General features: G+C 41.8%; 1 protein-coding gene across 4 annotated transcripts in view; it reads right to left on the bottom strand.

Annotated features, from left to right (window-relative positions):
• Positions 1-520: 520 nt before the first annotated feature.
• Positions 521-19,136, bottom strand: part of RPP40 (ribonuclease P/MRP subunit p40) — a 28,220-nt gene continuing 9,604 nt past the window's right edge. For 2 of the 4 annotated variants that reach the window (XM_087437945.1, XM_004432151.3), the window contains exon 8: positions 18,481-18,716. In XM_087437945.1, coding sequence (XP_087294071.1) covers positions 18,691-18,716 — 26 coding nt within the window. In that variant the 3' untranslated portion in view covers positions 18,481-18,690. Of the gene's footprint in view, positions 7,559-8,162; positions 9,849-11,074; positions 11,144-18,480; positions 18,717-19,136 lie in introns of those variants that run through there. The other 2 variants (XM_087437944.1, XM_087437943.1) reach the window with 2 other exon arrangements.

Genomic DNA, 19,136 nt, shown 5'->3' on the forward strand with positions numbered 1-19,136 from the left:
TCCACATACTGGATCTTTCTTCCATTTGCCTTTTTCCCAGTCCGTGCAGCCCCTGGAGCCCCATGTCAGTGTAGACAAACTCTTCTCTATCCTCATCTGTCTGCAGAACCACCTGACTTGGCTCTGCCTCGAGGACATCACAGCATCTCCCGTGGGAGCCTGCACCTATGGATGCAGCTGGGGTTGGGAATGGGCGCCCACCTGGCTCCCCACTGCTACATCCAGGCCCATCCTCTTCCAGTGTGTTCAGATATTGTGTAGCCATGGAAAGTGTCCAGCATACACATCATGTCCTGGTTTGGGCAAATGATGATGAAAATAGTATTTTCCCACAAAATAGGCGATAACATCTGTGAAAGTGCCTAGTTCATTTCTGACACAAAATAGGGATCGGAAAAGTAGGGCTTAGTAGGTATGTTTAGATTTTAAAAGTTCCTTAGGAGACAGGTAAAGATTTCTTGAACAGGACGCAAAAAAACACTAACCCAAAAGGAAAAGACCAATACAATGGACAATAATAAAATGAAGAACTTCTTTTTTTCCTCAGTTTTATTGAGATATAACATTTTATAAGTTTAAGGTGTACAACAAAATGATTTGACAGACGTGTATATTGCAAAATGATCACCACATTTAAGTTAACGCTTATCACCACATAGATACAATTTTTTTCTTGTGATGAGAACTTTTACGATCTACTCTCAGCAACTTTCAAATATACAATACAGTTTTGTTAACTATAGTCACCATGCTGAAACTTACATCCCCAGAACTTATTCATCTTATAACTGGATGTTTGTACCATTTGACCAGCGTCTTCCATTTCACCCGCCCCTCACCCACCCACCTCTGGCAACCACTAATCTGTTCTTTGTTTCTATGAGTTCATTTTTTTTTAGATTCCACATATAAGTGAGACCATGCAGTATTTGTCTTTCTCTAACTCATTTCACTTAGCATAATGCCCTCAAGTTCCATCTATGTTGTTGCAAATGGCAGATTTCCTTCTTTTTATGGCTGAATAATATTCCATTATATATGTTTGTGTGTATATCTATCTATCTATCTATCTATCTATATAGATAGATAGATATAATCTTTATCAATTCATCTGTGGGTGGACATTTAGGTTGTTTCCATGTCTTGGCTATTGTAAACAGTGCTGCAGTAGACATGGGGGTGCGTATATCTTTTCAAGTTAGTGTTTTTGTTTCCTTTGGCTAAATACCCAGAAGTGGAATTGCTGGATAATATGATAGTTCTATTTTTAATTTTTCGAGGAACCTCCATACTGTTTTCCATAGTGGCTGCATCGATTTACATTCCCATCGACAGTGTACAAGGGTTTCCTTTTCTCCACATCCTCACCAACACTTTTCTATTTTTTTTTTTTTAACAGCCATTCTAACAGGTATGAAGTGAGATCTCATTTTGTGGTTTTGATTTGCATTTCCCTGATGATTAGTGATATCGAACACCTTTTCATGTACCTGTTGGTCATTTGAATATCTTCTTTGGAAAAATGTCTATTCAGGTCCTTTGCCTATTATTTAATTAGATTATTTGTTTTTCTGCTATTGAGTTGTATGAGTTCCCCACATATTTTAGATATTAACCCCTTTTCAGATATGTGATCTCCCATTCCATAGGTTGCCTTTTCATTTTATTGATCATTTCTTTTGCTGTGCAGAAGCTTTTTAGTTGTAAAATTAAGAATTCTTTTCATCAATAAGAGAGTGAAAAGGTAATTCACAGATGGAGAAATATACTTGTAATATATGTAACAGACAAAGGACTCATATCCAGAATATGTACAGGATTCCTACAAATTAATAAGAAAAAGGCTGATAACCCAGTTGAAAAAAGGGCATAAAAGATGAACAGCTGGAAATGGATGGTGGTGATTGTTGCACAACAATGTGAATATAATAATACCACTGACTGTACACTTAAAAATGATAAATTTATGTTATATATATGTTACCACAATAAAAAAAGTCAAATTAATTAATTAAAGAAATGAACAGATGCTTCACCAAAGAAGAAAGAAAGGAAAGACATCCAAATGGTCAAAAAGCATATTAAAAATGCTCAACCTCATAAGCCATCACACAGATTTAAACCACAGTAAGAAACCAATACACACCTACCAGAATGGCCAAAATTAAAAAGACCATTAACGCCAATGCTGGGGAAAATGTGGAGTAAGTGATCCACTGCTGGGGGAAATATAAAATAGTACAACCACTTTGGAAACTCTTTGGCAGTATCCGCTAAAGCTGAGTACAACCTACCACCCAGAAATTCCACTCCTAGGCACAGACCCAAAAGGAATGCACGCATATTGTCACCAATGACGTGTACTAGAATGTTTACAGCAGCGCTATTCATAAAAGCCCCAAATGTCCATCAACAGGAGACTGGATAAATACATTGTAATATATCTATAAAGGAATTCTTACAGTAATGAAAATGGATTAGCAACTGCTATGCATAGTTGATGAATCTCACCAACATAACGTTGAGCAAAAGAAGCCACATGCAAAAGAACACATACTGCATGATTCCATTTGTATGAAGTTCAAAACCAGGCAAAACTTACCTATGGTATTAGAGGCCAGTATAGCAACTACCTTAGAGCTCAGAGGAGGGTGCCTGGGGGAGGGTGGCCCTGGTAATATTCTATCTCTTGATCTGGGGGCCAGTGACCCAGATGTGTTCACTTTGTCATAATTCATCAAGCTGTACTCTTAGGATTGGTGGCTGTTCTGTATGTATATTACACTTCCATTTTTTTAAAAATTTATTTTAAAAAGCTCTCACTGATTATGAAGCACTATATTTTATTTAAAATAAACTCTTCTAATTATCATCCTCACTTGTTCTTCATGTCCCATATGAAATAATAAAAAGCAGAAAGGCTTTGGGGCCAGCCTGGTGGCGTAGTGGTTGAGTTCGTGTGCTCTGCTTCGGTGGCTTGGGGTTCTCGGGTTCGGATCCTGGGCGCTACATAAACAGGTTACAATCCAAGGCGATGATATGAACACTGTGAATGATGCTATGACCCTGGACAAGTTGCTTAACCTCTCTGTGCCTGTTTCCTCATCTCTGACCTGGGGATAAAGATAATACCTCCCTCACAGCGTTGTGAGGATGAAATGAGGTCAAACATGTAAAGCAGTTAGCCCAGTGCCCAACACACAGTAATTGCTCAGTACATGACTTTGCTACATGACTGTAAAGACGACGACCACACCATAGTTATGATGATGATGTGGGCACCCAGGATGTGACGGAAGCATCAAGACCCAGCCTGGGAATTCAGGGATGCCTTCCTGAAGGAGATCTTAAAGGATGAAAAGTGAATAGTTGGAGAGGATACGGTAGAAAAGAACAGCAGCTGGGGCGGCTGAGAAAGTCCCAGATCTGTGAGACAGTGCAGTGAGTGCAGGCAGCGTTGGAGGTGGAGCTGGAGGGTGGAGCATGAAGAGGAGGAGAGGAGATCTGGAGCTGGATCTTGGAGGGCCTTGGTTACTGAATTAATGAGCTGGAATCTCAGCCTGTAAGTGACAGGGAACCACTGAGGGGATTTAAAAAAAATACCTCTCAAGTAAAATCAGCAGGGCTTGGTGTTTGATTGGTTAGTGTTGAAGGAAAGAGGAGTCAGTAATGACTCCCGGGTTCTAGTTTGCAAAAGGGGAATGGATGCCACTGGGAATGGAGGACGCAGAAGGAAAATCAGGTGTGGTGGGAGGAGGGCTACATGTTCTGTTTTGAGTGAGTTGAGTTTGAGGTGCCTCTGGACCAGTCCATAGCAAATGTCCAGCAAGCAGTTAGAGGTACCCATCTGCGGCCCAGGGAGACTGGCAAGATGTGAGTTATAGGTGGTGCCAGGACAATGAGAGAGACGTCCAGGAAATGCATGCGGAAGGACAGGAGACGGTCATGGCGGAGGCCCAGACCTGGGGGCAAGCAGAGGAAGGGGAGCCATGTTGGGGCTTCAGGAAGAATAACGGGTCCATCAGGGACCAGCAGAGTACTATGCCCAGAGGAGGACAAATAAGATAAGGACCATGAAGGGCCTTGTGTTGGTCTGCTCAGGCTGCCATAACAAGGCCACAGACTGGGCACCTTAAACAACAGAAATTTATTCCTCACAGTTCTGGAGGTTGGAAGTCCAACATCAAGGTGTCGGCAGGGCTGGTTTCTTCTGAAGCCTCTCTCCTGGGCTTGTAGATGGTCGTCTTCTCCCTGTGTCCTCACTTGGTCTTCCCTCTGTGTGTCTGTGTCCTAATCTCCTCTTCTTATAAGGACACCAGTCATATAGGATTAGGGCCCACCCAGATGACCTCATTTTAGCTTAATCACCTCTTTAAATGCTGTACCTCCAAATACAGTCATGTTCTGAGGTACTGGGGGTTAGGACTTCCACATGTGAACTTGGGGGCACACAGTTTAGCCCATAACAGGCCTATTGGATTGGCGATTGGGAAGCAGCAGATGAGCTCAACAAAGCATTGGAAGGTGGGAGGGAGCCAGACTGCAGGGACTGGAGGGAGTGAGAGGCAGGAAATGGGGCAGCCCAGGGGCCAACGGTGTGCAGGATCTGGATGAAGAACCAGGGGCAAGGTACAGGGAGACTTGAGCATGGTAAAGGGTGAAGGGAGGCACGGACAGAGGGAGGGAGGGAAGGAAAGGTCAGGCTCACAGGGTCACGGTATGTGGAGTGCATGGGGGCACATGTCCCCCACAGCAAGCACAATGAGTTAAACTCCTCTGAGGCAAAGGCATGAAGCCTGCTCAGAGACTTTCAAACCCTGATTCGTCTTGACTCCTGCCCCCTCAGGGATGGTGACTTGCCCCAGATGACCAAAAGAAAAGCTAGTCACCTGCAGGGAGCACCAGGAGACCTTGTCACTGTGACTTAAGGGAACAGAAATTTTGATTTTGTGGATAAAAAGATTATTTTCTCCTTAGCCTCAAGATATTTTCTAAATTAAAAAAGAAGTTTTCTGTCCACTTACATGAGGTCCCTTAGAGTAGTCAGATTCACAGAAACAGGAAGTAGAATGGTGGTTGCCAGGGGCTGGGGAAGGGGAATGGGGAGTTAGTTTAATGGGGACAGGATTCCAGTTTGGGAGGATGAAAAAGTCCTGGAGATGGATGGTGATGATGGTTGCACAGCAGTGTAAATATACTTAATGCCGCCTAACTGTACATCTAAAAATATTAAGATAGTAAATTTTATGTTATGTGTGTTTTACCACAATTTAAATAAATAAACAAACGAGTAAATAAATAAAATTTTTTAAAAAGGTTTCTATAGAGTCTGTTTTCCTCCCTGACATGCATATCTGAACACTGGGGACAAAATGTCTATGATGCTCTTGATTGCCAAAATTTTTTTTAAAAAGCATCAGGCAGGAGACTTTCTTCGGCCTAGACTATGAGGTACAAGTAACTTGGCCTTTCCAAAGCGTGAAAAGAGAGGTAAGGAGTTTATAAGTCAGTGAAGCATTCTTTTCAACAAACAATTCAATTCAGCAGCCATTTCTTGGACACCTGTTATGTGCCAGGCATGGAAGGAGGGAGATTTGTTTCCATTATTTGCATCTTTTCATGCTTTGCTTCCACAAATGCTGTCCTGTGTCTCAGGCAGGTAGCTGAGTGTCGGGCAGCGCTGCACGGGGCGCTCCCCTGCTCTCCGAGGCGCAGTCAGGCCCTTCCCCCGAAGAGGCTGAGGGTGCTCCGTCTGGCTCTCCCTGCAGTGCTCCTGTGTCTGGGGTCTCCTTCCAATCTGGGGAAGCAGACCTGAGTCCCTCCCATGTCCTAGCCACAGAGGTCCAAAAGCCTGGCAAGTCTGAAGACAAACTGTTGGCTGTCCACCGGAATTCCAGAAAATTCTGAATGAAAACAGCATTTACAAAATGAAATGGCTTTGGAAACTGCAGCTGATTATTCACTGGCTGTCTTGGGTTTTGGCAGGAGTGCTCAAAAATTTGCTGCTCAAGGATCCAAAGGGAGCAGTAGAAAGCGAAGGGAAATCTTGGGCCAGGTGGCTGGACCCCAGATCTCCTGGAGCCCCAGGCTCCCAGCTCACCCCTCTCATAGCCTCAGCCTCCACTTGACTGAGACGGAGGAAGCTCAGGCCCAAAGTCAGTATCAAGCAGCAGCTGGCGCAGCCCCGGTTTTGGCCGAACTTGACCGTGTGTTTTCCTGGGCTGCATGATCTGACCCGACACTCTGAGCCAGTTATGGCTTTTGGCCCCAGGGTCCTGGGGAGCCAAGGCTACTTTTCAGGCACACCAGCAATGTCTGTGTTATTTCTCAAATGGGTCAGCAGACTGCTGTGGGTGCCAGGTCTTTGATGAAATGGATTTTGGACGCAAATCAAATATTTAAATTGATGTTTTCCCTCTCTGGGAGGACCATTCCAGCCGGTCCTGTCGACTTGTTTTTACATAGAACTCAAGCATCTTTAACTATGCATTCCTTCTTCTTGCATATGCCCAGGCAGATGGCGGCTGCATTTGAAAGCCCGAGGCTATTGGTCAGGCCCTAGAGAAGGGGAGGAGGTCACCTCAGCTAGCCCTCTTGGCTGAAAGTGCACTTGTTAGAAAACCAATTTGCCTGCTGGCTCCACGTGGTTATATGTTGTTTAATCACACAGGCCTTGGGTCTCTGCCAAGCAGCAACTTGCTGCCTGCTATCTTTTAGGAAAGGAATAAGATGAATTCATTCACTTCTGTTTCTTTTTCAGTTTCCCAGGCTAAATGAAAGCAAGAAGGTGTTTATGAACATTCCAAAGTGCTGTGAAATATCCATCTTGGTGAAAACAGACATTCTGCTTCTTTTTGAAAAATAGCATCTTGCAGGGGCCGGCCCAGTGGTGCAGCGGTTAAGTGCGCACTTCGCTTTGGTGGCCCAGGGTTCACAGGTTCGGATCCCAGGTGCGCACCGAGGCACCACTTGTCAAGCCATGCTCTGGCGGCGTCCCATATAAAGTAGAGGAAGATGGGCACAGATGTTAGCCCAGGGCCAGTCTTCCTCAGCAAAAAAGAGGATTGGCATCAGATGTTAGCTCAGGGCTGACCTTCCTCACAAAAAAAAAAAAAAATAGCATCTTGTGAAAGGAATTTTTACCCATAATTCTACCTCAGATAATTCCAGATATTCCAAATGGCTCCCCTTCCTCCCTCCTCATTACATACATAGGCTCGAGAAATGTGAAGTTGCCTTCACCACAACTTGTTCTGGGATCTGGGCCTGGCCCATGAGTCTCCATCCCGGTCAGTTATTGCTGACACATGAACACAGTGGTAGGTGGACGTACATTTCCAGGCAGGTGCAGGAATTCGGTAACTTCCCTTCCAAGGAAGCCTACGGCCAGAGCCCTGCTGCTGCCTTGGAAAGAGCAGGTGGGACGTTCACCTTCTGAGATGTGATCTGCACAACATACAGAATGAAAGTCCAAGAAGATGCTCAGCATCCTAAACCAAACCTCTCTGGGCTGGGTGAATCCTGGGGTCAGCAGGTTCTCCCTTTAAAATCTGAGGGACTGGGAGGAGGGGAAAAGAGGGCTGTTGTTACACGGGTGCAGAGTTTCAGTTTGCAAGACGAAAAAGTTCTGGAGATCTGTTGCACAACAACGTGAATATAGTTAACATAACTGAACTGTACATTTAAAAATGGTTAAGATCATAAATTTTATGTTATCTGTTTTTCACCACAATTTAAAAATTATTAAAAAAAGAAATGTGAGGGCCTGCTGCCTAGCGTGCACAGTGGGGGCTGACGGTCACTGCTCCATCTTTCTACCTCTTGTCCCTAGAACTGCAGTTCCTAGAGTCAGCCCCTCTCAGAAATCCATGCCCGACCGGGTCCGCATTGAGGTTCTGAAACCACAGCCCGGTCTTTGACCAAGAGCAAATGTACTACATGGTGGGAACATGTAGAAAACGACCTCTATCTCTTTCCCTGAGACTACTGCTCACCAAGTGACCCCCAGGAGCCTTCCCCACTCAGCCCGTCTTAGAACTGAGGCCCCACAGCTTTCCTGGCCCCAAACCTCAGGGCCCTTTACCCGTGTATTAGTCTGTTAGGACTGCCATAACAAATACAACAGACCAGGCAGCTTAAACAACAGAAATTTATCTCCTCACAGTTCTGGAGGCTGGAAGTCCAAGATCAACGTGTCGGCAGGGCTGATTTCCTCTGAGGCCTCTCTTCTTGACTTGCAGGTGGCTGCCTTCTCTCTGTGTCCTCACGTGGTCTTCCCTCTGTGTGTGTCTACATCCTAATTTCCTTTTTTAATAAAAACATTAGTTATATTGGCTTGAGCCCACCCATATGACTTTATTTTACCTTAGTTACCTCTTTAAAGGCCTTCTCTCCAAATACATTCACCTTCTGAGGTACGGGGGTTGGGGAGCAGGGGGTTATGACTTCAACATGTGAATTTTGGGAGACCCGATTCAGCCCATAACAACCACCTCCCAGCAGTGACCTCCTGGTGACCCCAACTGCGGCCTTTTCATTGACCTTGTGCCCCAAGTGACACCTCTGAACTTTAGGAAAACTTCCAGAGGTAACCCGACAGTAGCCCAGTCCTGACTAGCCCAGGGTGCCCAGCTAAGGGCACTTACCCAGCACTTCCCCTCCAAATGAAGTTTCAAAAGTCACCAATAAGTCTTCTGTTCAAAGTCTTAGGGAGGGTAAAGAGTTTCAGTTTGGCAAGATGAACGAGTTCTGGAGATGGATGGTGGTGATGGTCACACAATAATGTGAATGTACTTAATGCCACTGAACTGTACACTTAAAAATAGTCAAGATGGTAAATTTTATGCTATGTATATGTAACCACAATTTTTTAAAAACGTGTTAGAGAGGAAAAAAGTTAAGACCAGGCCCCCTAGTTTAGTGCATCAGCAGGAAATTAACCAAAGGCTCCAGACTTCTGCTGCTGTGAGCTTCCTCCTCGACTTGATTGCAGTTCACTTTTTAAAAATCTTCACACTTCCTTACAAACCTTTAAGTGTCTTTTGTTTACTCCTCAGCTCCTCAAATTTGCATTCAGCATCAGAGGTGGATCGGAGAGGAGGAAGGAGTACGGCTGTGGAGTCTAGCAGTGGCTCAAAGCCAGCTCTGCTGAGAACCAGGTATGTGACCAGTTACTTCACCTTCTCATCTATAAAGCATAGATAATAATACCTACTGCTAGAGTTTTGCAAATATTAAACAATCTAACAAAGTGTGTTAACAAGCTAACACTCACTAGACCATAGCACCTTGAAAACAGGGAATATTAAACGAGGAAATGAATTAGCCAATTATTGATTAGTTTAACAGCCTGAACATCACCATTCAAAACTTATATGCAAAGGGCTATAAATGCAATTTGAAATGCTAACTGGTGAGCTTTGCTATTAGAGAGGAAAAGAAGGATGTTCCTCAGGCAAAGAAAATATTATCACATAATGCCTATAGTAGAATTGTTACTTTGGTGGCCCCCAGTGAACCACAGCTCCCAAGATTCATGCCCTTGTACAGTCTCCCACATTGACTCAGGGCTTGGCCATGAGACTAACTTTGGCCAATGGGCCATTAGCAAACATTTTAAAAGTAGAGGCTTTTTGTCTTCTTGGAATGTTCCTTCTTAGACCCCAGTCACCATGCTGTGAGGAAGCCCAAGCAGTGACACAGAGAGGCCCACATAGGAGAGAACTGAGGTTCTCTTCCAACAGCCCCAGCTGACCTCCAAGTCAGTAACCAGCACGGACTGCCAGCCATGGGAGGGAGGCCATCTTGGATCTTCCAGCCAACTCACCCTCACGTGAAACAGAAGACCCCTGGTCATGAAAAATAATAAATTGTTGTTATTTTAGGCCACTAGGTTTTGATGGTGATTTGTTACCTATCAGTGGATAACTGAAACAATTCCTTTTCATCTTCCCAATCTCATTTTGGTAATCAGACATGAATAAAGGAATTTGTGAGAGATAGCATACCTTGATGTTGAAAATCTCCAGCTATGGAATCAAACTTAATTTGTAATTTTGGTTTCACTGCTTACTTAGCCATGTGGCCTTGGGAAGATAACTTAATTTCTCTAGGCTTATCTACAAACTGTGAGTAAGATCTGCTTCAAGGGTCTTAAATGGGCATTCACTGGTGGAATGGATATAAATGCTTAGCCTCCTGAACACACAGGAAGTGCTGAGTAAATGTCAGCTCTTATTATGAAATCAGATACACTGGCTGGTACTTTTTTTTTTTTTGTGAGGAAGATCAGCCCTGAGCTAACATCTGCCAATCCTCCTCTTTTTGCTGAGGAAGACTGGCCCTGGGCTAACATCCATGCCCATCTTCCTCCACTTTATATGGGACACCACCATAGCATGGCTTGACAAGCAGTGCGTCGGTGCGAGCCCGGGATCCGAACCGGCGAACCCCGGGCCGCTGCAGTGGAGCGCACGCACTTAACCACTTGCGCCACCAGGCCGGCCCCACTGGCTGGTACTTTTATTCCGAGAACTTTAGAATGGATTCAAATGAAACAGGGGCAAAGTTTACCAGTTGAGAAACTGAGACAAGCTTTGTTAGTTCCGAAGGTATTATGTATCCCAACTTCCCTCAGGAACAAAGAGATTGAGGCCTCTTAGAATCCTAAGAGAAACACGCCAAATTCTTGCTGCTCATAGACCCAAGAGGCTGTCCTACGTCCTCGAGCTCTCCAAATCTTATCCAGGTCTCTCACCCAGAAGACTGTATCAGGCAGGGTGGCCTAAAAGCCAAGAGTCACTAGATTTCCAGAACATGCTGCCTTAAGACTGCCAACTGTTATCTGAAATAAAAGCCAAATATGAACTCTTTATAAATGAAATGAAAGAGCTCAACTTACCTCATAAGTTGAGAGAAACAAAGAAAGTCTACAGCAATATGTTTTTTCTGTGCCTGTTGTTTTCTCAGACAGAGCTCACAGATGCTAACAGGCTGATAGCCCAGGTTTCCAGTCCCCTGATTTCTTTACATTTCCACCTTTATCACTGAGTCTTTCCCTGCTAACGGTACTCACACGATTGTGATGGATTTCGGCAGTTCCTTCACACTCAGCTGGCTGCTGCAACCTCCTACTCGAATCCCGCTTAAGATGGATTTTAAAAGAGAAAGAAAGAAAATCACTTACCCCAAGTCCAACCACCCTTCTCCATGAGTTTTCCCCGTCCTAAAATAAGGACGGGCACTCTGCAGAAGCAGTGCAGGAACTGCTATTCCCTAAGTGGGACACAGGGCTGTATTTAAGAAAACAGTTGTTTCTATAAAGTAACACATTCTCCTGAGAAGTTTCCCATTCATCGTTAGAGGAAAATGGCTCCCGTAGAGCTCTAGCCAAAGACAGCTGGTTTCCTGTTGAGCAACAGCTTCTCAAACTGGTAAATTGGGGCCCAGGAGGTGAGCAGGTGGGTGCTGGGAGACACTAGCTCCAAGACTAGGAAGTTCCCAAGAGGCTTTCCTCCCCAGCAGAAGGGTCCTAGCTGACCTGAGACTCCATTCCTTCCAGCATGTTCATTCAGCTCCTTCGGCTGTACTAGTCTGTTATGTCAGCTTGAGCCAAGAGCTGATGAGGTCCAGGCAGAGACAGCAGCCCTCCTGAAATGTCTTTTCCCCAAAAAGAGAAGTCGATTCATCAGTTTGTTCTGTTCTCACAGCCCCCACGAGTAACTGTTGAGTGTAAACCAGATGATCGATAAACATTACAACAGACTAAAGCAACTCATGAGAGAGTGTGATGGTTAATGTCATGTGTCAACTTGACTGGATCACGGGGTATCCAGATATTTGGCTAAACTTTTTTCTGAGTGTATCTGGGAGGGTGTTTCTGGATGAGATTAGCATTTGAATCAGTGGACTCAGTAAAGCCAATTGCCTTCCCCAATGTGGGTGGGCCTTAGCCAATCTGTCGAGGGCCTGACTATAACAAAAAGGCTGAGAAAGGGAGAATCTGCACCCTCTCGCTGCCTGACTATTGAACAAGGACATCAATCCTCTGCCCTTGGACTGGGACTGACGCCACTGGCTCTCCTAGTCGTCAGGTCCCTGGACTTGGACCAGGATCTGAACCACACCACTAGCTCTCCTGGGTCTCCAGCTTGCAGACGGCAGATATCATGGGACTTCTCAGCCTCCATAATTGCATGAGCCAAGTCATCATCATAAATATTTATAATATACAGTAAATACATTTATTTTATGTATAATATATTATTTATATATTAAATGAATATTAAATAAATATATTCATTTATATTTTAAAATTTTATATATTAAAATATATTTATATATTTAATATTTATATAAATATAATATATTTATTATATATATCTCTCCTACTAGTTCTGTCTCTCTGGAGAATGAGAATCCAGGGGGTTTTGTGGTGAAAATGGCCCATGGGTTTAGAGGCAACATGCCAGAAGGAGGAAGAAAACCCCAACCTTGGGCAATAGAAAAACAAGACAAATATTTCTTCAATTATAAGAGATGAAAATAATCATCTTTGACCTCTGGTCATTTTCTCAGAAATGGGTGAGTCACACTTGGCGTCCTGTTAAATAATTTAATTTGATCTATTTATTAAGATAAATACAGCAGTAACTTTGCACTCAAAGGATAAAACTACTCCTCTAATCTGGATTCTGAAGAATATGCTTATGGTGGTCCCTCTGGTCCCCAAGCCCCAGCAAATTACACTAAAAGAATTCGAGCACAATCTTAGCTCCTTAAAACGGATGCTTCTGGCATCGCTTTTCTGGTCAGTTGCTGTGTTGCTGTTTCCCCTGCTCCAAACTTAAGAAAACTGCCTTGGTAATTTGTAGGTCTTTTTTTTTTTTTTCCAGAAACCTCTTGACACTTGTTCCTTGAAGATCTACAAGTCTATTTTCCTATTCATACAAATTCCTCAACTCAGTCTTTTAAAAATCCTTTTTTATATCAGATTTTTATTTTAATTTTATATGGAAAATGGTTAAACATGGTATTAACCAGCAGATATAAATGGTTTGAAAAAACCAGTCAACCGTGGATTATTCCAAAGAATTAACAGCAATAAATCTTACTTCCAACTTCAAGTGACACCTCCTAAATTAAGGTCCTCATTGCCACACTTCCTCCCAGTTGGCATGCAGTCTTACAGATTATAGGAGGAACACACTGAAATAAAAACACCTCCCTCTCGCCTTCCTGCTCGGGCTGGTGGTTTACAACTTGTTATAGGAGAAGGAATGGAGCAGCTGGAAGCTTTTGGTCAAACACTGTCAAGTTCTAAAACAGCCCTGGAGGCTATTCTAAGAAGTCCTTTGCAGTTCTACAAAAATTTTACAATCAGCTTGTCAGTTTACATACGCACACACACACAAAAACAGCCTGCTGGGATTTTGATTGGGATTGTATTGAATCTATATTGCATCTGTGTTTTGGGAGTATGACGTCTTAATACGTCACGTGCGGCTTAACGACAGGCATACATTCTGAGAAATGTGTCATTAGTCAATTTTGTCGTTGTGCAAACATCACAGCGTGTACTTCCACAAACGTAGACGGTGCAGCCCACCACACACTAGGCTGTATGGTACTGCTCTTATGGGACCATGCCACTGACCAAAATGTCGTTACACAGTGCACGCCTATACTGAATATTCTGACCCAGGAACAAGGTACATCCCCATTTATTTAGGTCTTCTTTATCATAGTAATATTTTGTAGTTTTCAGTGTACAAGTATTTCATGTTTTTTTGTCAGATTTATTCCTAAGTAAAAATTAGGAATACTTTAGGAAATACCTTTTAGGAAATTACTTGCTATTTTTTTGCTATTGTAAATGTTTTTAATTTCAATTTCTAATTGTTCATTGCTAGCCTATAGAAATACAATTGATTTTTGTACACTGCTTTGTATCCTGCAACCTTGATAAACCCACTTATTAGTTCCAATAACTTGTTTGTAGATTCCACTGAATTTTCTACATAGACAATCATGTCATCTGTGAAAAAAGACAATTTTATTTTTTCTTTCCAATCTAGATGTCCTTTATTTCTGTTTCTTGCCTGATTGCACAGTCTAGAATCTCCAGTACAATGCTGACTAGAGACATCCCTGATTTTTTCCTGATGTTGGGGAAAGTATTCAGTCTCTCACAATTATGTATGATATTCACTGTAGGGTTTTTGTAGCTGCCTTCTATCAGATTGGGGACGTTCCCTTTACCCCTAGTTTGCCTGAGTTTTTATCAGAAATAGATGGTGGATTTTGTCAAATGCTTTTTCTGTATTGATTGAGATGATTATGTGAATGTTAAATCAACTCTGTATTCCTAGGATAAATCCCAGAACCATGATATATTACCTTTTTAATATATCATAGGATTCAATTTATTAACTTTTGCTTAGAATTTTTCCAACTATATTCATGAGGAATATTGTTTTGTAGTTTTCTTTCCTTGTAATATGTTTGTCTGGCCAGGGTCCCAGGGTAATTTTGGTGCCAGGATGATGCCAACCTCATAGTCAAAAAAAAAAAAAAGTATTTCCTCCTCTTTGCGTTTTTGGAAGAGTTTGTGTAGAATTGGTATTATTTCTTCAAATGTTTGGTAAAACTCACCAGCGAAGCCATCTGGGCCTGGATTTTCGTTATAGGAAGGTTGTATCTATTTCTTCTTCTTGAGTGAGCTCTGGTAATTTGTGTCTTTCAGGGAATTTGTCAATTTCATCTATGTTGTTTAATTTATGGGCATAAAGGTGTTCCTAATATTCCCTTACTATTCTAATATCTGTAGGATCTTTAGTGACAATCCTTTTCCCATTTCTCTTCTTTTTTCCTTCACAAATCTGGCTGGAGATTAATCAATCAATCTTATTGATTTTCCCAAAAAACAAGCTTTTGAATTCACTGATTTTCTCTATTGTTTTGTTTTTTATTTCATTGATTGCCACTTTGATCTTTATTTCTTTTCTTCTGCTTACTTTAAACTTGCTCTTTTTTTTCCAGTTTCTTAAAGTGGAAGCTGTGGTCACTGATTTAAGACCTTTCTTCCTTTCTAACATTGGTATTTAATGCTACACGTTTCCCTCTAAGTACTGCTTGAGTGGCAACCCATGAATTCTGTTTTTTATTCATTTCAGATTACTTTCTAATTTCCTTTCAGATTTGCCCTTTCACTTGTGAGTTATTTGGTTTCCACATATTTGGGGATTTTCAAGGATCTTTCTGTTATTGATTTCTCATTTAATTCCACTGTGGCCAAAGAACATACTTTATATGATGAATACTTTTGAATTTGAGATTTTTTCGTGTGTGTGAGGAAGATCAGCCCTGAGCTAACATCCATGCTAATCCTCCTCTTTTTGCTGAGGAAGACTGGATCTGAGCTAACATCTATTGCCAATCCTCCTTCTTTTTTTTTTTTCTCCCAAAGCCCCAGTAGATAGTTGTATGTCACAGTTGCACATCCTTCTAGCTGCTGTATGTGGGACGCCGCCTCAGCATGGCCAGAGAAGTGGTGCGTCGGTGCATGCCCGGCATCCGAACCCAGGCCGCCAGTAGCAGAGCGCGTGCACTTAACCGCTAAGCCCCAGGGCTGGCCCCGAATTTGAGATTTTTAAATGGGCCATAATGTGGTCTATCTTCACAAATGTTCCATGTACACTTGAGAAAAATTTGTATTCTCAAGTCCAATTGGTTGATACTGTTATTGAAGTCCACTATATTTTTGCTGATTTTCTGCCAACTTGTTCTCTCAATTATAGAGAGGGGTATTAAAATCTCTGATAATTACATATTTGTCTATTTCTCCTTGCAGTTCTATTAGTTTTTGCTTCATGTATTTGAAGCTTTATTAGGTGCAAAACACTTAGAATTATGTCAATTACACTCATTGACTACATTATCAGTATGAAACAACCTTCTTTAATCCCTGTTAATATTCTTTCCTCTGAAATACATTTTAATATTAATATGGTCACTCCAACTTTCTTTTGACTAGTGTTATCACAGTATATCTTTTTCCATCTTCTTACTTTCAACCTATTTGTATCTTTAAAGTACATTTCTTGAAGGCAGAACAGAGTTGGTTTTTTTTTTTTAATCCAACCTGACAATCTCTGCCTTTTGAGGTGTGTAGACTCACATATAATGTGATTATTGACATGGTTAGGTTTAAGTCTATCATCCTACTACTTGTTTTCTGTCTATCCCATCTGTTCTCTATTCTTTTACCTCTTTTTCTGTCATTTTTTGGATTAATCAAATGTTTTTATGATTCCATTTTATCTGTTTAATAACTACAATTTTCTTGGTTATTTTAGTGGTTGCTTTAGGGTTTATAGTATACATCTTTAACTTACCACAGTCTACATTCAAATGATAGTATATCATTTCATGTATAGTACAAAATCCTTACAATAATATAGTATACTTCTCTCCTCCTAGTCTTTAACTATTGTCATCCATTTTACTTTTACAAATATTAAAAAGTCCACAATATATCATTTTTGTTTAAACAATTATCTTTTAAAGAGGTTTGAATAATAATAAATCATGCATTTACCCATATTACTATTACTATTTCAGTTACTATTTTCAGTGCTCTTTATCCCTTTGTAGATCCAGATTTCCATCTGGTATCCTTTTCCTTTTGCCTGAAGAACATCCTTTAACTTGCTTGTAGTACAGGTCTGCTAGTGATAAAGTCTTTCAGCTTTTCCAAGTCTGAAAATGTCTTTATTTCTTCATATCTATTATTCTTTTTTCAGCAGTGTCTAGTCCACCGTTAAGCCAATCTACAAAACTTTCAATTACAATATATTTGTGTGTGTGTGTGTGTGTGTAAGATCAGCCCTGAGCTAACATCCATGCCAATCCTCTTCTTTTTGCTGAGGAAGACTGGCCCTGGGCTAACATCTGTGCCCATCTTCCTCCACTTTATGTAGGACGCTGCCACAGCATGGCCGGACAAGCAGTGCATCAGTGTGCACCCGGGATCCGAACCTGGGCCACCAGCAGCAGAGCACGCGCACTTCACCGCTCCGCCACAGGGCTGGCCCCACAATTACAATATTTTTCATTTCCAGATTTTCATTTGGAATTTTTCTCAATCTGCTTGGTTATTTTCACACTTATGCTCTTTAATCCCCCTTATTTCTCTAAATATAAAACATACTTTATATTGTCTTTGGTAACGCTAGTATCTTAAGTCTTTATAGATCTGCTTCTTCTGTCCATCCTTTCTGCCGTCTCTTACCTATTTTACGTGTTGGTGATTTTTTTTATTGTGAACTTATATTGCTTGAAACTATCTCTGAGTTCCTCCCAAGACGATCTGTTTTGCTTCTGCCCGTCACCTGGAAGGCACTAAAAACTTGATAGCACTTTAAGTTTCCAGCTTGAGACTTTTTTAGACTACCCAGGTTGTGTGAACAAACTAGTTAAAGGGCTACATCTCAGAGATGTTTTCTGTCAGGACAGGCAATCTTCCTTGCTGTCCTGGGAGTGAGGAGGGTACAGGGGAGCCAGACAGGTTTATTCACAGTCCACCCGTACTCTAAGTCTAGCCTTTTGGGGCCTCAACTTTATGAGGTCTCCTATGAGCACTCCCACCTTGGGCAGGCCCTCAGCCTCGTCTGCTGTTCTCCTGCCCCTTCCCCACCCCAGGCTGTGAGAAGCAAATTTCCATTTGACATTTGGCAAATATCCTAAGGGTGAAAAGTGGTTATCAGTGCCCTCATTACTTCTTTGGGTTTCTACTTCCATTAAAAACTTGTTATTTACTTAGCCTTTGAGAATTCTTAATTTTCTTGCAGCTCACTGATACATTTTTAAAAATGGTTCTTGATACATATTCCAGAAGTTTTAGTTTTTTCAGCTGGTCCTTATCAGCCATACTGCTGGAAAAAACTCTTTCAACTTGTTCTTTATCAGTATACAGTATCCAAATATCCCTCCTGATTCAGAGGCAGAAGAGTGAGAACACACACTTGGGAACCAGCTGGCCTGGGTTCACGTCTCAGATCCACAAGCAGTGTGACCTTGGCAGCTTATTCATACTCTGTGCCTGTTTCCCCATAGGATTGGTGTGAGAATTAAATGAGGTAATGTATGAACAGCACTTAAAGCAGGGACTGGCTCTGTTGAGTATAAGAACTCCTTGTTATTATTACCTGGAAGAGTTGTAACCATGTGCCTGAGCAACAGCACACATCTTGCCCCACGGCCCAACCACCACTGCTGCCTGGCCCCCTCTACCACGTGCTGACCCACCACCCTGTGCTTACACGGACCGGGAGAAATCACGATGCGCTAGTCACGGGGTGACAGGCCCAGCTGCAGTCACAGAACAGAAAGCTAACGAGCGCTGATCTAAGAAACATCATCATCATACAAGCCTGAGTGAACACACAGTCCTTTCACCATTAAGAAATCTGAAAACAAGTATACACATAAATAAACAAGATTTTAAAATTTGTATTTTTTATGGTGGACAGTCATCATGTGCCCCAACAGCCATCTGAAGCCAATAGTCCTGATTATTAAAAATCACAAAGTTGTATAAATGTTCTCCTCCTTTTCGAAAACCATGTTCATTTTCTCTCCATGAAACAGGGCTGTCTGCAAAGCCTTGAACCGACAACGTAACCCAAGGCGCTAACTTTGGTTCATCAAAGTAGTGACTGAAAAAGAAAAAAAATTCTTAACAATCAGGGAGAGTGAGGAACATTCATATTTATTTTTTTACTTATTCAGGATAAGTGGTATTTATGATGTTCCAATGAAGGTTAGACCTTTGCTTTTATTTACAAAAATTAGGAAATGCAAATTAAAGTCCTGATGCTATATTGTGAATTCAATAAAGGTTAACCAATACACAACACACAAAACAAACTCGAGCTGTTCCTGCCCCTACTGTGGGAGATCATCTGAGATTCAAAGAACAAAAAATCCCCACAAAGTGTATAACAATAGTTTCCCTTCCTTTAACAGTCTGTTTTCAGAGTCTCTGTTAACTGAAACACACTGCAGAATAATTTATCCAATTTTTAAAAATTCAACCTTCTTATTAAGGAAAATCAAAGTACTAAAAACACTAATAA

The sequence above is a fragment of the Ceratotherium simum genome, chromosome 13 (genome assembly GCF_057802395.1).
Source record: "Ceratotherium simum simum isolate JZ-2026a chromosome 13, ASM5780239v1, whole genome shotgun sequence".
Lineage (NCBI taxonomy): Eukaryota > Metazoa > Chordata > Mammalia > Perissodactyla > Rhinocerotidae > Ceratotherium > Ceratotherium simum.